Source organism: Perognathus longimembris, chromosome 3 (genome assembly GCF_023159225.1).
Source record: "Perognathus longimembris pacificus isolate PPM17 chromosome 3, ASM2315922v1, whole genome shotgun sequence".
Classification (NCBI taxonomy): Eukaryota; Metazoa; Chordata; class Mammalia; order Rodentia; family Heteromyidae; genus Perognathus; species Perognathus longimembris.
This window is the reverse complement of record NC_063163.1, coordinates 80,167,490-80,181,460: the sequence shown is the minus strand read 5'-3', so window position 1 is coordinate 80,181,460 and position 13,971 is coordinate 80,167,490. Positions and strand designations below refer to the sequence as shown.

The 13,971-nt window shown below is 52.0% G+C and overlaps 1 protein-coding gene across 4 annotated transcripts in view; it reads right to left on the bottom strand.

The window, feature by feature from the left end:
• Acacb (acetyl-CoA carboxylase beta) overlaps window positions 1–13,971 on the bottom strand; it is an 85,296-nt gene that overhangs the window by 4,365 nt on the left and 66,960 nt on the right. For all 4 annotated transcript variants that reach the window (XM_048342785.1, XM_048342784.1, XM_048342787.1 and 1 more), the window contains 12 exons: window positions 12,632–12,787; window positions 11,296–11,418; window positions 10,939–11,208; window positions 9,456–9,553; window positions 8,180–8,300; window positions 7,447–7,557; window positions 5,530–5,673; window positions 4,171–4,291; window positions 2,743–2,839; window positions 2,390–2,486; window positions 1,726–1,861; window positions 607–784 (listed from right to left, as the gene is read on the bottom strand). In XM_048342785.1, coding sequence (XP_048198742.1) covers window positions 607–784; window positions 1,726–1,861; window positions 2,390–2,486; window positions 2,743–2,839; window positions 4,171–4,291; window positions 5,530–5,673; window positions 7,447–7,557; window positions 8,180–8,300; window positions 9,456–9,553; window positions 10,939–11,208; window positions 11,296–11,418; window positions 12,632–12,787 — 1,652 coding nt within the window. The remainder of the gene's footprint in view (window positions 1–606; window positions 785–1,725; window positions 1,862–2,389; window positions 2,487–2,742; window positions 2,840–4,170; window positions 4,292–5,529; window positions 5,674–7,446; window positions 7,558–8,179; window positions 8,301–9,455; window positions 9,554–10,938; window positions 11,209–11,295; window positions 11,419–12,631; window positions 12,788–13,971) is intronic.

Genomic DNA, 13,971 nt, shown 5'->3' with positions numbered 1-13,971 from the left:
CATCATGGCGGCGGAGCCCCCAGAGACCCCGCTCTTGGAGGGCTGTGGTCCCCGCCCATAGAGGAAGTTTCATGACATCACCTGATGGGCAGCCCAGCTCAGCCAATCGCTAACTTCCATCTAGTCACCCCCAAGTCCCTCTCCTTCCCGCCTTCGTCACCATAATAAATTCTTCTGCCCTCCCTCTGAGTGAGTGAGACTGGTGCAACACCCAGACCGGCTCCCCGAGGCCTTTTTCCTGCGTCGGCTCCGGACACGTGAGGGGGGACGGTGGGGGTGGGGGGAGGCCTCGGCATTTCTCCTCAGCTTAGCGAAGTCCACAAAGATACGCTTTACTCCTTCTGCCAGCAGGAGGGGTAGGGCCGAGTTTCTTTCATAGTTTGGGATTTGGGCATCTCCCCGGGAGAAGCGGGGAGAGGGGTCTTGAACCCCAACACCCCTCCCTTTGTTTTTGTGTGGCAAACAGTTCTGAAGGAAAAGACAATTCCTCCACTACATCTGGGTGCCAGACTTTAACTCTGCCTTGGCTAGGTGGTGAGATTGGAGCCCTCTGTCCCTCAGGCCCCAGTAACCCCCTGTGAGCCCCAGCCAGGGGCTCATGCCCACCTGCTCTCTCTGTCTGCATACATCTCAATGCACAGCGGGTTGATGGTGGAGTCCAGGACCACCCAGGAGCCCCCGCGGAGCTCCGCGAAGGGGGGGACGTAGATGAGGATGGGCTGCGAGTACTGCCGGAGGCCGTCCACGATGTAGGCCCCAAACTTCAGGACCTGGTCATACATGTCTGCAAAGCAAGGCCTGCTCAGGCCCGAAGCCCTATTCTCCCGCCCACCAGGCCACGTGGCCTTCCGGTCCCGTGGCCCAGCCAGGGTCTGTGGTGAGGAATCAGGGCCGGGTGAGGCACAGCCCTGCAGGGCCTTCATCCCCACCTGGAGGTGCAGGAAGCCCCTTCCGGCTGACAATGAAATGCCGTCAGTGCCTGTCCCCACCCTATTCCTCTGCGTCCATGACACAGGCCCCTGTCCCCACCCATGGGTGGACAACACGGCCCTCGTATCCCATCCAGATACCTTCCTTACTACCTGGTCACCCCCTTGGTGACAGTGAGAACATGTGGGGCTTGGTGCTGGTGGTTATAACTCCAGCTACTCAGGAGGCTAATATCTGAGGATCACGGTTCTAAGCCAGCCCAGGCAACAAAGTCCATGAGACTCGTCTCTAATTAACCACAGAAAACTAGGAATGGCGCTGTGGCTCCAAGTGGTAGAGCACTACCTGTATGCAAAAGAGCTCAGGGACAGTGCCCAGGTCTTGAGTTCAAGCCCCACGACCAACCAAAGAAAAAGAACATGTTGGGCCCTCATGGTGGGCTTTGTGTGGCTTTCTCTCCTCCCTTTCACAAAGGAGGGAAACTGAGGCTCAGAGAGTAATCACCCAGCAGACCAGAACATGCAGATCTGCCTGCTTCCCACACCACTGGCACTCAGTTCCCCAGCCCACGCCGGTCCTTTTGGCTGGCATGGGGCTGCGGGTGCACAGAAACGGGAAGAAGGTGGATGGCCACACATCCTTGCGTCTCACGGGGCAGGGGTCAGCTCCCCGCCCCACCTCCTCCCCTCGGCCCCTCATCCAGGCAACCACGGCCTCCGGCCTCCAGGTGGAGCTGTTGGGACGCAGGGTTGAAGGGAGAATGGAAGGCTGGGAACTAGGCGCGGGGGCCCTTACCCTTCATCCCGCCTGAGAAGCCCCTCCAGTTGGCGAAGATCAGGAGGGGCAGCTTCTCCCGGTTGAAGTCCTTGATAGCTTGTGCCGTTTTGTACGCCGAGTCCGGGAACCACACTTGGCCAGCCTGCTGGATGATCTGGAGACAGAACCGTTCAGGTCACCTGGTGGCCCTGGGGGCCAGGGACCATGGCCATGGCCCTGCTCCAGGCTTCCTGATACTTATGGTCCCCAATTCTGGAGCCGGGGCTCAAGGAGGAACCAAAGTGCATCTGTCAGGACCTCATGAGGCCCTGACTGCAGCCCAGCAAGGAGGCAAGGGTCCCTCCGTCCCCACATATGCAATCAGAGCGGCACCATGCTAATCAAACTGCACAGTCCCAGCCTGGCGGTGCCCAGGAACCAACCTCCACCCTAGGCAGTTCTCAAGACAGGCTGCGGCCTGCTTGCCACTGAGCCAGCGGCAGGGGGTACAGGCAGGGGACTGTGGGGCCTTTATCGTCCCCGGGAGGAAGCGGATGTCATGCGCCCATGGAGGGACTGCAGGAGGCATGGGCAGAGCTCCTAGGCCTCCCTGGCCACCCTCCTCCCTGGCCAGAGGCGGCAGGCAGTGGCGCCCTCTGCTGGCAGAGTCCCTGTCAGCAGCCACAGCCCCTCCCCTCCTGACCTTGGCCTCGGAATCCAGGTTGGCGGGGTCCGCGGGGACAGCCACCTCGACGGTCCGTGTCTCCACAGCGATGACGCCCACGGGGATGCCCCCCAGCCTGCAAGGTACATGCATGGGAGCTGGGCGGCACCCCCAAAGGGGTCACAGGCACTGCTGGGTGGGCTGTCTAGAAAGCTGGGGGCTGCACTGCTGAGGAACAGGCTGTTGAGGACCTGGCCAGGTCTCAGGGGTAGAGCACTTACTTGCCTGGCACACACATCAAGGGTTGGGGAGAAATCCAAAGGGCTGAGCCACTGGGCTCCAGGAGCACCCCAGCAGTGAGCTGGTAAGGCCCTTGTGTGTAGCCCACTCACCTCGCGCGCCCCGTCACCACCGTCTGGGCCCAGGCTGCCATGATTTCCCTGAAGCTGCCCTGGTCGAAGAATCCACTCTGCCAAGTCCCCTTCAGCGCTGCGGGCAGGAGGGCAGGGGCTGGGCTGGGCTGGGCTGCTGAGGCCCCGGATGTACCCAGCAGCACAGACAATTCCAATGTCGCAGCCAGGCAATGCCAGCTCTCCCCAAGCCACACAAAACCAAGCCACACATGGCTGCAAAACCTACTCAGTCCCTTCCTGGAGCACCCTACTCCATATCTGTCAACACCAGATAGTCTGAGGCTAACCACAGTCCTGCTTGCTGTCCTGGAGGTGGGATTTCAGAAAGGACCTCTTGGCCCTGAAAATTTCATCCCCCATCCACCCACCCAGGCTGAGGATGCTGAGCTGAGGATGATGTCTCCCAGTCCTCAGTCTCCACAGAGGCAGAAAAGTAGGGTGGGGCGTCAACCCCGCCCCGGCTGCAGCTGGTGATTTAGACCCATAGCGTGGCATGCATGGCTGCCATCAGGACAAGAGGAGAGCCCAGCTGGGGGTCAGGGGCCCGCTGCAGCCTCTGCCTGGAGCGGGCCCACTCTAGCTGGATGCTTTTCCACCGAGCTCTAGGAGGGAAATGTCTTCCCAGAAGTGGAGGGAGGTGCTGTTTCCTTGGCAGGCCACAGGCTCCGAGAGCCTGCACACCTACACTGGGCAGCTGGAGGGACAGACAGGTGGGCACAGGCAGCACTTGGGTTGGGGGGGAGGGGCACTCGGCTTTCCTGACTGTTGTTGAGCACTTTATCATTATTTTTTTCTTTGCCAGTCCTGGGCCTTGCACTCAGGGCCTGAGCACTGTCCCTGGCTTCTCTTGGCTCAAGGCTAGCATAGCACTCTGCCACTTTAGCCACAGCGCCACTTCTGGTCGTTTTCTATATATGTGGTGCTTGGGACTCGAACCCAGGACTTCATGTATACAAGACAAGCACTCTTGCCACTAGGCCATATTCCCAGCCCTGTTGAGCACTTTAGAAGGAGGACCAGAGACTCAGGAGACAGCAACATCCCTTTCAGAGGGGGCGAGAGAGAACCCGTGTGTTTTGTAAGAAGGTACCCATTCTGGGAAGCTAAGTACCTTTTGTAAGAGTTCAGCCAAACAGGGACAGGGAAAGAGGGAAAGAGGGAGGGAAGAAGGGAGACCATGGCCATTGTTGGATCTCATCTTCATCTACTGACTCCCAAAATGAGCAGTTCCAACCCCTGTTGGTCCACAGCTCAAGAGAAGCATGAAGTTAAATCTCCCTTCCTTCATTCCCCATCATCCCTCTGGGACAGGGGAACAAATATCTCTGCTTCCACCTACGTCTTTTTCCCTAGGCTCAGAAAAGACACCTGAGTCCCTGGGCCCTGTCATACTACTTGGGCACTTACTTGGGTGAGGTCTTCCTGCAAGCATCCACCGGGGGTCGTAGGGAGCTCTGGATGGGACAAACTCCACGTCTCTTTCGATGGGGTCTGTGGGCGTGATGATGGGGACCGGGCTGCGATTATCCTGAGAACAGAAGCCAGGTGTGCAGCTCAGTCTCCAGCACTTGTCAGCGACACCCACCATGTGAGCACACTCCTCCTCTGGCTATGATGACACCTACTTATGCAGCGCTATCCTCTCCCTGGAGTTTCTGAGACTACTGTTCTGTTTGAAATCTAGGTTCTTGTACACTTGAGTGCACTTCAAGTTTCAGATGGATTTGATGGAGGTGGGAAGGGAATGAAAGACAGGAAAGTGACACTACTGCTGTAGGAGGGCAGAAGCTAGCCTTTGAGAAACTGTTATGAGGCGCAAAGCAATACCTAGCCAAATTCTAGTCAAAGAAACTCCCAGCCAAACAAACTCATCCACACACAAGCAGAAACAGCCTTCGTCTGGGCCCCCATTTCACAGATGAGGAAACCAAGGCTCAGAAATATGAGGAGAGGCCTAGGACCACTCTTTCTGTTGAGGAAGCTGAGAATCCATCGCAGGATGATGAGGCTCCGCTGCCCAGTACTGCCTCTGTTGAGAAGCAGTGTCACCCTTTGTACAGGACCAGCAGATAGCATCCTGACGGTGACACATCTGCCACCCAAAGCGCAAGGGGCAGCTCAGACAGAGCAGATGCCAGAGACGGAAAGGGGAAGGAGAAAAAGCAAACATAGGCTGAGTGCTGGCGGCTCACGCCTGTCATCCTAACTACTCAGGAAGCTGAGATCTGAGGATCACAGTTCAAAGCCAGCCTGGGCAGGAAAGTCCTTGAGACTCTTATCTCCAATGAACCACCAGAAAACCAGAAGTGGTGCTGTGGCTCAAAGTGGTAGAATACCTTGAGCTCAAGAGCTCAGGAATGCGCCCAGCCCAGAGTTCAAGCATCATGACTGACAAAAAAAAAAAAGAAAGAAAGAAAGAAGGAAGGGAGGAAGGGAGGAAGGGAGGAAGGGAGGAAGGGAGGAAGGGAGGAAGGAAGGAAGGGAGGAAGGGAGGAAGGGAGGAAGGGAGGAAGGGAGGAAGGGAGGAAGGGAGGAAGGGAGGAAGGGAGGAAGGGAGGAAGGGAGGAAGGGAGGAAGGGAGGAAGGGAGGAAGGGAGGAAGGGAGGAAGGGAGGAAGGGAGGAAGGGAGGAAGGGAGGGAAAGCAAACCAAACCTAGCCACACGGGTAGCACTTCTGCCTCCACCTCGGAAGTGACAGCAACACCAATTAGCACATGAGCTTGACTGTAGGGTTTCCCAGTCTGAGCTGCCAGGGGCACACTATACCTTTGGCATATAGGACAGCCAGTCCAGGATGGTATAGACGCCCTCAAAGTCATCCGGCACAGTGTTGTGGGAGACACCATTATGGTACATGATCTGCACGCCGCCCAGCTGGTTGTTGGATGTGTAGACCTCTCTTCCCAGGACCTGCTTTCATCCAACATGGTTAGGAGGTCCTACATGGCTCCGTCCTTCTGCCTGCTGCCCATCCACCTGCCCACCGCACATGTGCCGGCTCACAGGCTCCCCATCCTTGCCATACATTGAAATCAGTTGTGAGCATTAGAAAACACACTCTCCCAGTCTGCACCCAGGCTGGCCACATCTGAATCTTTAAAGGGAGCCCCCAGGCGTCGGTGGCCAAGGTCATCTTTTTTTTTTTTTTAAGTTCCAGCAATTCGGGCTGGGAATATGGCCTACTGGCAAGAGTGCTTGCCTTATATACATGAAGCCCTGGGTTCGATTCCCCAGTGCCACATACATAGAAAACGGCCAGAAGTGGTGCTGTGGCTCAAGTGGCAGAGTGCTAGCCTTGAGCAAAAAGAAGCCAGGGACAGTGTTCAAGCCCTGTGTCCAAGCACTAGGACTGACAAACAAACAAACAATAAGTTCTAGCAATTCCATCATGTAATCCAACCCAGAAAATTTTCTGATGTCATAGCCGGATGTGGTAGCCATTCCTGGAACCCCAGAGCTTGGAAGGATAAGGCAGGAGGATCATGAGTTCTAGGCCAGCCTGGGCTACATAGTGAGTTCAAGACTAGCCTGAGATACACAATAAGACCCTTGTCTCAGAAAATGTCCCTGAGAGCCTGACTTTGAGCCTCTCCAAGGGATCTGAGCAGACATTAAATAAGGAGACTACATAGCAATGCAGAAATGCAGAAAACATTTCAGTATTTCAAAACAACTGCATAGGGGCTGGGAAGGTGGCCTAGTGGTAGAGTGCTTGTCTCATATACATGAGGGTTTGATTCCTCAGTACCACATATAAAGAAAAATCCAGGAGTGGTGCTGTGGCTCCAGTGATAGAGTGCTAGCTTTGAGCAAAAAGAAGCCAGGGACAGTGCTCAGGCCCTGAGCTCAAGCCCTGAGACTGGGGAAAAAAACAAAACAAAACAAAACTGCATAGTCACTAAAGTTCATCATGGGAATCCAGACATGGGAGATAATTACACCAAAATTAAAGAAGCAGCAACATTGTTTTGGAGGTCTTTTCTAAGCTTTCTGCAAAGCATAATGTGACTTTAAAGTTAGCAACAACAAAAGCAGCTGGGCAAGATGTGCCACCAACCCAGGTACATGGGAAGTATAAACAGGAGGCTCGTGGTCCAGACCAAGCAGACAAAAAGTGAGATCCTATTTGCAAACTAATGGAAGCAAAAGGGACTTGGTGTATGGTTCAAGTGGTAGGTGGCAGAGTGCCTGCCTGGCAAATGTGAAGCTCTGAGTTCATAAACACCAGGGCCATCACCACTGCCACCAAAAAAAAACCCAAAAAATTCCAGGGGCTGGTGGCTCACACCTGTCATCTTCTTACTCAGGAGGATGAGATCTAAGGATGATGATTTGAAGCCAGCCCAGGCAGGAAAGTCTGTGAGACTCTAATTTCCAAAAAAAGGCAGAAGTGGCTTCAAGTAGCAGAGCACTAGCCTTGAGCACAGAGAGGCTCAGGAATACAGCCCAGGCCCTGAGTTCAAGTCCCAGAACCAGCAAAAAAATAATAATAATAAACTCTAAAAATAAAAAAGTAAATTAGGAACTTAGTTCCGCAAGAACAACTTATTTAATATCATGAGGGCCCCCAGACAACTACAAATGATAAATAGTTCTTGCTCCAGGAGGAACAAAACTGGCTTCATATTAAGAAAAGCCCATGAGAGGACAACGGGTGACTCCCCATAGCCCTGTTCTCATCACCTTGTTGAGGGCACTCGCTCCCGTCAGGATGATGTGGGAATTGTCCACCTGGATGACCCGCTGTCCCAGACGTACCAAATAGGCTCCAATTCCCAGGGCTCGGCAGGTCACCTGTGGAGACAGAACCTCTTTTCAAGGACCCTACAAAATGAAAGTTAGGTCTTAGCCGGTGGCAACCTGACGTTAGGGCCACACAGCCCGGTGAGCGGCTATTTATTCTTCAAGCCGTGTATCGGTGATTGCTAAGTCTACTGTTTGGATCTCGTGTCCTCCAGTGGCTGTGTGTTAAGGCCTTGGCCTCCAACTTGGTCCTGTTTGGTGGGAATCTTAAGAGGCCGGGCCTAGTGGGAGGTCCTTAGGTCATTGGGACTGGCCTTGAAGAGGATCCTAGAACTCCAGCCCCTCCCCTTACTCCTGTAATCCCATCTCTTGGAGGCTGAGAGGCAGGAGGATCAGGAGTTGGAGGCCAGCCCAAGCTAAATAATGAGTTCAAGTCCAACTTAAGCAACTGCTTCTGTAGTTAGTTAATCAAAAAAGAGGAGAAAACCCTGAAGAATCATGGGTAGAAAAGTCTGAGGGGGAAACATCAGGAGACAAAAACCCAGGGATGGCTGAGCGTTGGAAGCTGGCATTGCTGGTGATGGGCATGGGTGGCTCACAGTTCATTCTCACTGCTTTGTGATGGTTTGACAGTGGAACCGGGAAAGAAAGAGGGACCCAGGAGGGGACTCACCATGCTAATGGTGACTATCTCTTCGTAAGCCAGGGAGGACTCCCCAGCTATCATGCCCGAGCCCCTGAGGTTCTCCACACCCAGGTCATCGTCCTTCCCAATGATGTCTGTGACCACATACCTGCAAGAACCAGAGGCAGGTTAGACAGCGCTCTACCTGGGAACCACTGGGGTAGGTGCATTCGCTCGGTGCTCACAGCAGGAGCCAGGAGCAGGAAGAAGTATTGGAGGCAATTTTTTTTAAAAGGAAGGAAGGAAGGAAGGAAAAGGAAAGGAGGGAGGGAGGGAGGAAGGAAGGGAGGGAGGGAGGGTGGGAGGAGGGAGGGAGGGAAGAGGGCTACAGCCCTCACAATGGGAGCGAACATTTCTGAACAGGTCAGCAATGACACCTCTCCTAGCCAAAGCCATTTGCCCTCTAGAGACTGTCGGTGAAATGCCACCCCCACCCACATTCATCCACATTCTTGCAGAGCAATCTAGATTAGCATGTGACCCTGCACAGCGGTGGGGGCACATATGGGAAGCTGCTGAATCCACCATTAGTCAATCAATCCAGATTCCATGGCCACAAAATATGAAGTATACAGCGAGGCGCTGGTGGCTCACGCCTGTAATCCTAGCTACTTAGGAGGCTTAGATCTGAAGATTGCAGTTCAAAGACTCTTATCTCCAATTAACTACCAAAAAGCTGGAAGTAGAGCTGTGGCTTAAGTGGTAAGAATACTAGCCTTGAGCAAAACAGCTCAGGGACAGAGTACCCAGGTCCTGAGTTCAAGCCCCAGGATTGGCACACACACACAAGATACAAAAATGAAGTATACTATGTATTCAGACCCTATTCAAATTCACCAAGCACTTCAGCATGACAAAGGCTCTGAGAACACCTGCGGGAAAGATGCTTTGTTAGACTTCACTTAACTCAGTACCTTCCAAGCTTCTTTAGACTATAGAGTTTATTTTGTTTTTAATTTTCCTCCTGTACATGTCACCAACACTCAAAAAATCATGTCTGAAAAATTCTGATTTGGCCTACCCACTAAGAAAAAAAATAGGGAGCCACTGGTGATTCTTAAAGAATAGACCCCTAACTTAACCTACCTGCACCCATTGGGATAATGTGATCATAAACTGTGAGCCTCTGGCTCCTGGGACATGGAGTGAATCCAGTCTAATTCTCCCTTGCCCAATGAGCAAGAGAAAGGGTGACTCCTTTCAGATGACAAACCAGGAACAAGTGGGGGGGGGGGGGGAGGGCGGGGCCTGGCAGGCCGTTTACCTGGACTCTCCTCCTTCCTCGATGTGTCTGCAGTGCACGGTGTTCAGGGAGCTTGCTCGTGTGTAGTCTTGGGGGGTCAGGTACAGGTACTTGAAGCCCTTAAGAAATACACTTCAATGAGCCTACGAGTCTGGTTGCCCCAGCGGGACAGTCACTGTGTAGTTGTTGGGATTTTTTGTTTTGTTTTGTTGGTCATGGGGCTTGAATTCAGGGCCTGGGCGCTGCCCAAAACTAGTGCTCTACCACTTACGCCACAGCACCACTTCTGGTTTTCTGGTGGTTCACTGGCAATAAGAGTTTCATAGACTTTCCTGCCCAGAATGGCTTTGGACTGCAATCCTCAGATCTCAGCTTCCTAAGCAGCTAGGATGACAGGCGTGAGCCTCCAGCTCTCGACAACCATGTAGTTGTAAACGGCAGCACTGGAGGAGTGTATGCTCATAATGTGTCAACACATGTTAGCAAGCCTCAAAAGGCACAGGTCTGCTCTCAGTAGGGGCTGTAGCCTCGTGCTCCTCCTGTATACAAACCGCTTAGACACTTGTGTGTGTGAGTGTGTGTTGGGTTTATCTGTATATACATTGATTTATGTGTGTTGGGTTTGTGGTGTGTGTTGAGTTGTGTTGTGTTTGTGTACAATGAGGTTGTATGTATGCCCATGTGTTGGATTTGTATGTGTGTGCTGGGTTTGTGGTGTGTGTGTTATGTTGTATGTGTGTGTACTCTGAGGTTATGTGTATGCCTGTGTGTTGGGTTTATATGTGTGTACTGAGTTTGTGGTGTGTGTGTTGGATTGGGCTTGTGTGTGTGTGTATGTGTGTGTGCACTGAGGTTGTGTGTATGCCTGTGTGTTGGGTTTATGTGTGTACTGAGTTTGTGGTGTGTATGTTGGGTTGGGTTTGTATGTGTCGGGTCTGTGTGTTTGTGTGTAGGTGTTCCTGGTGCACAGCATCTAGAAGGTGCTCTGTGCAGTTGAGCTCAGTATTTATAAATATCTTTTCATTATCACCCCTTCCCACCAAAGGATGATAAAAGCCATTAAAAACAAAAAGTGGGGTCTTGGGGTTTGAACACAGGGCCAGGAGCGTGCTAGGCAGACGCTCAGCCACTTGAGCCATGGCCTCATCATCGGCCCCTTCCATTCTTTTTCACATAGGCTCTTGCTTTTTGCCCGGGCACAGTCATCCTATTGGTTTCCCACGTAGCTGGGATGACAGGCATGCACCACCAAACTCAGCTTTTCATTTGTTGATATGGGGTCTCCTTAACTTTCTGCAGTTCCCAATCTCCTGAGTAGTTACAATCGCAGGTGTGAGGCACTACACCTGGCTTGGATGAAAACCTTTAGACATTTTTTTTCTTTTATCCACTAACTGTCACTTCCTAACACTGATACACTGTTTGCCTGTTGTTGTTGTTTTTTTTTTCTCTTAGTGATGCTCAGCCTGTACTCCTTGGATGGCACCCCCACTTGGTGACATACTTTGTGGGGATCTTCTGGATCCACCCAGGCCACCTGGAACATGTGTTTGATCTCCTCTGCCAGGCCGATGCGGGCCCCACTGTTGGCTGCTAGGTAAATTCTGGGGATGCCGTCGGCCCGGGCCAGCTCGGACGCTCGCAGGAACAGAAGGTCCTCCTGGGTGCCGAAGGAGCCGATGCGGAAGGTGATGTCGTTGCTGATGATGATCACGTCCCGCCCTTTGGGGTACTCCGGGGTCTTCATCCTCATTTTGAAGGCCACCATGCCCACCTGGCAGAGGTGAAGGGGCAGGGAAGCAGGTGTGTTGTCTCTCCCGGGAATCAATGGGAACAGGGCTGGAATCCCCCTGGCTCCTACCTCATTGCCTCCAGGAAGGCGGTTCATCTCTACCAGCTGGCCCTGAGAGTCCAACACTAACTCAGTGTATGTCAGGATGTCTTTGGGGTACTTGTCTGGTGAGCCCCACAGTTTAAAGAGAGCCTGAAGAGGGGAGGGAAGAGGGAAAAAGACAAAGTTGTCAGTAGGGGAGCTAGAGTTAATGATCATGGTATCTGAGATAGTAGCCTAGTACTTGCTCTCATTTGTAGTCAGGAAATATGTAAAATATGCCAGAAATGTGCAGAATAATAAATACATAGGCACACAGTGAGTGGCTTGGTCAAACCAAGTTTCTCATAGCTCCTTGCCCAGGCTAGGTTTTGTTTTGTGTGTTTTCTTTCCCCCTGACACCCCCCCTAATTTCTGGGCTCAAGTAATCTTCCTGTCTTAGCCTCTTGAATAAGGAACTACCGGCGGGTACCAATTAAAAGGGCCAGGTGCCAGTGTCTCACACCTGTAACCCTAGCTACTCAAGAGGCTAAGATCAGGAGGACCAAAGTTCAAAGCCTGACAGGGCAGAAAAGTGTTTGAGACTCCATCTCCAAAATAACTAGCAGGAGGGCTGGGAATATGGCCTAGTGGGAGAGTGCTTGCCTCATATACATAAAGCCCTGGGTTTGATTCCTCAGCACCACATATATAGAAAAAGCCAGAAGTGGCGCTGTGGCTCAAGTGGTAGAGTGCTAGCCTTGAGCAAAAAGAAGCCAAGGACAGTGCTCAGGCCCTGAGTCCAAGCCCCAGGACTGGCAAAAAAAAAAAAAGTCCAAAATAACAAGCAGGAGTCAGGGCTGGAGGTGTGGCTTAAGTGGTAGACTGTTAGATGAACAAGTACAAGACCTTATCTCAAAATAACCAGAGCAAAACACAAAAAGCACTGGAGGAACCCCTGCCTAAGGGCTAGGATATATTAAAATGCCAACCACTGTGACATAAAATGGGGAACTATGAAGTACTTTTTTCCAGTGCTCTTTTATGTTTGCAAAATTGCTATGTCACTTTTATCAGTGTATCACTATTTTGTTGTTGTTGTAAGATGAGGGGCTTGAACCTGGGGCCTGGTGCTGCCTCTGGGCTCTTCGGCGCAAGGCCCTACCACTTTGAGCCACAGCACTATTTCTGGTTTTCTGGTGGCTCATTGGAGATAAGAGTCTTACTGACAGCTAGGACAAGAATGAGCCACTAGCACCTGGCTTTTTTTTTTCTCCTAAGAAGGCTTTGTTTTCTGGGGTCTAAGGAGCAGGGGGGCGGGCTGGGTTCTAATGGGGAGCCCTTGAGGGTGGTGCCCCACCCCACCCCGTCCCTGTGCAGGACTTGCCTGTCTGAACATTTCTGGAAAGTCATAGACGTAGGTGGTCCCCAAAGACTGTGCTTGGAACCTCTTGGCCTGCAGCAGGTCCTTGGTGACATACGGGGTGTTGATGAGCATCCCATGCTGGCTCCCTTGCTTGTTGCCAAATGAGTGAAACATGATCTGGACCAGCAAGGAAGGAGAAAGGAGTGAGGGGAGGCGGGTCCAGGAGACCCAGCACCAGCCCGGCTAACTGGAATCCCAACAGGGGGAGCAGAGTGTGGTCCCGGCATGCCCAACCCAGTGCCCACCATGCCTGAGCTCACTCCCTCCCTGGGGACAACCAGGACAGGAAGGGCCCACTGGGGACACAGTGACATAACCACAACACAACCATACATGCACACAGACACACCCCTACGTGTATACAAATTGCCCAACTCTGAATAGGATCTGTAGTTAACATAACAGTATTGTACCAATGTTAATCCCGTGTGTGTGTGTGTGTGTGTGTGTGTGTGTGTGTGTGTATACAAGCTCATAGCTGGTGCTCTATTACTTGAGCCATGCCTCCAATTCCAGCTTTTTGCTGGTTGGAGATAAGAGCCTAGCAGATTTGTACATGAGAGCTGGCTCAGAACCCAGAACTCCAGATCTCAGCCTCCTGAGCAGCAAGGATTGCAGGCATAAGCCACTATCACTTGGCTGTTTTCCTGTTTGGGTAATGTGATTGGGGCAAAATGTGCCATGAGGAAGTGAGTCAAACGACACCTCGGGAATCTCCATCTTGTTTCATTTTATGTACTAAGTTTTGCAACGTCTTGAGTTTTGAGTCTATATCAGAATAAAACATGTCGTATGCTGGGTGCCAGTGGCTCACACTTGTAATCCTAGCTACTCAAGAGGATGAGATCTGGCAATTACAGTTCAAAGCCAGCCAGAGCAGGAAAGTGCATAAGACTCTCATCTCCAATTAACAACCACAAAGCTGGAAGTAGAGCTGTGGATCAAGTGGTAGAGGTCTAACTTTGAACCAAAATGCTCAGGGATTGTGTCCAGGCTCTGAGTTCAAACCACAGGTCTGGCACAAAACCAAACCAAACAAAAAAAAAGTCTTATATCTACATATGCATATACACATCTGTACATGCATGTGTATACATGCATATATATACACACACATATACATGCAGATAAAATTTAGTTTGCTAAAGTTTAGGAAACAGAAACAAGAGGTTTGGCACTGGGAATATGGCCTAGTGGTAGAGTGCTTGCCTCATATACATGAAGCCCTGGGTTCAATTCCTTAGCACCATATATACAGAAAAAGCCAGGAGTGGCGCTGTGGCTCAAGTGGAAGAGTGCTA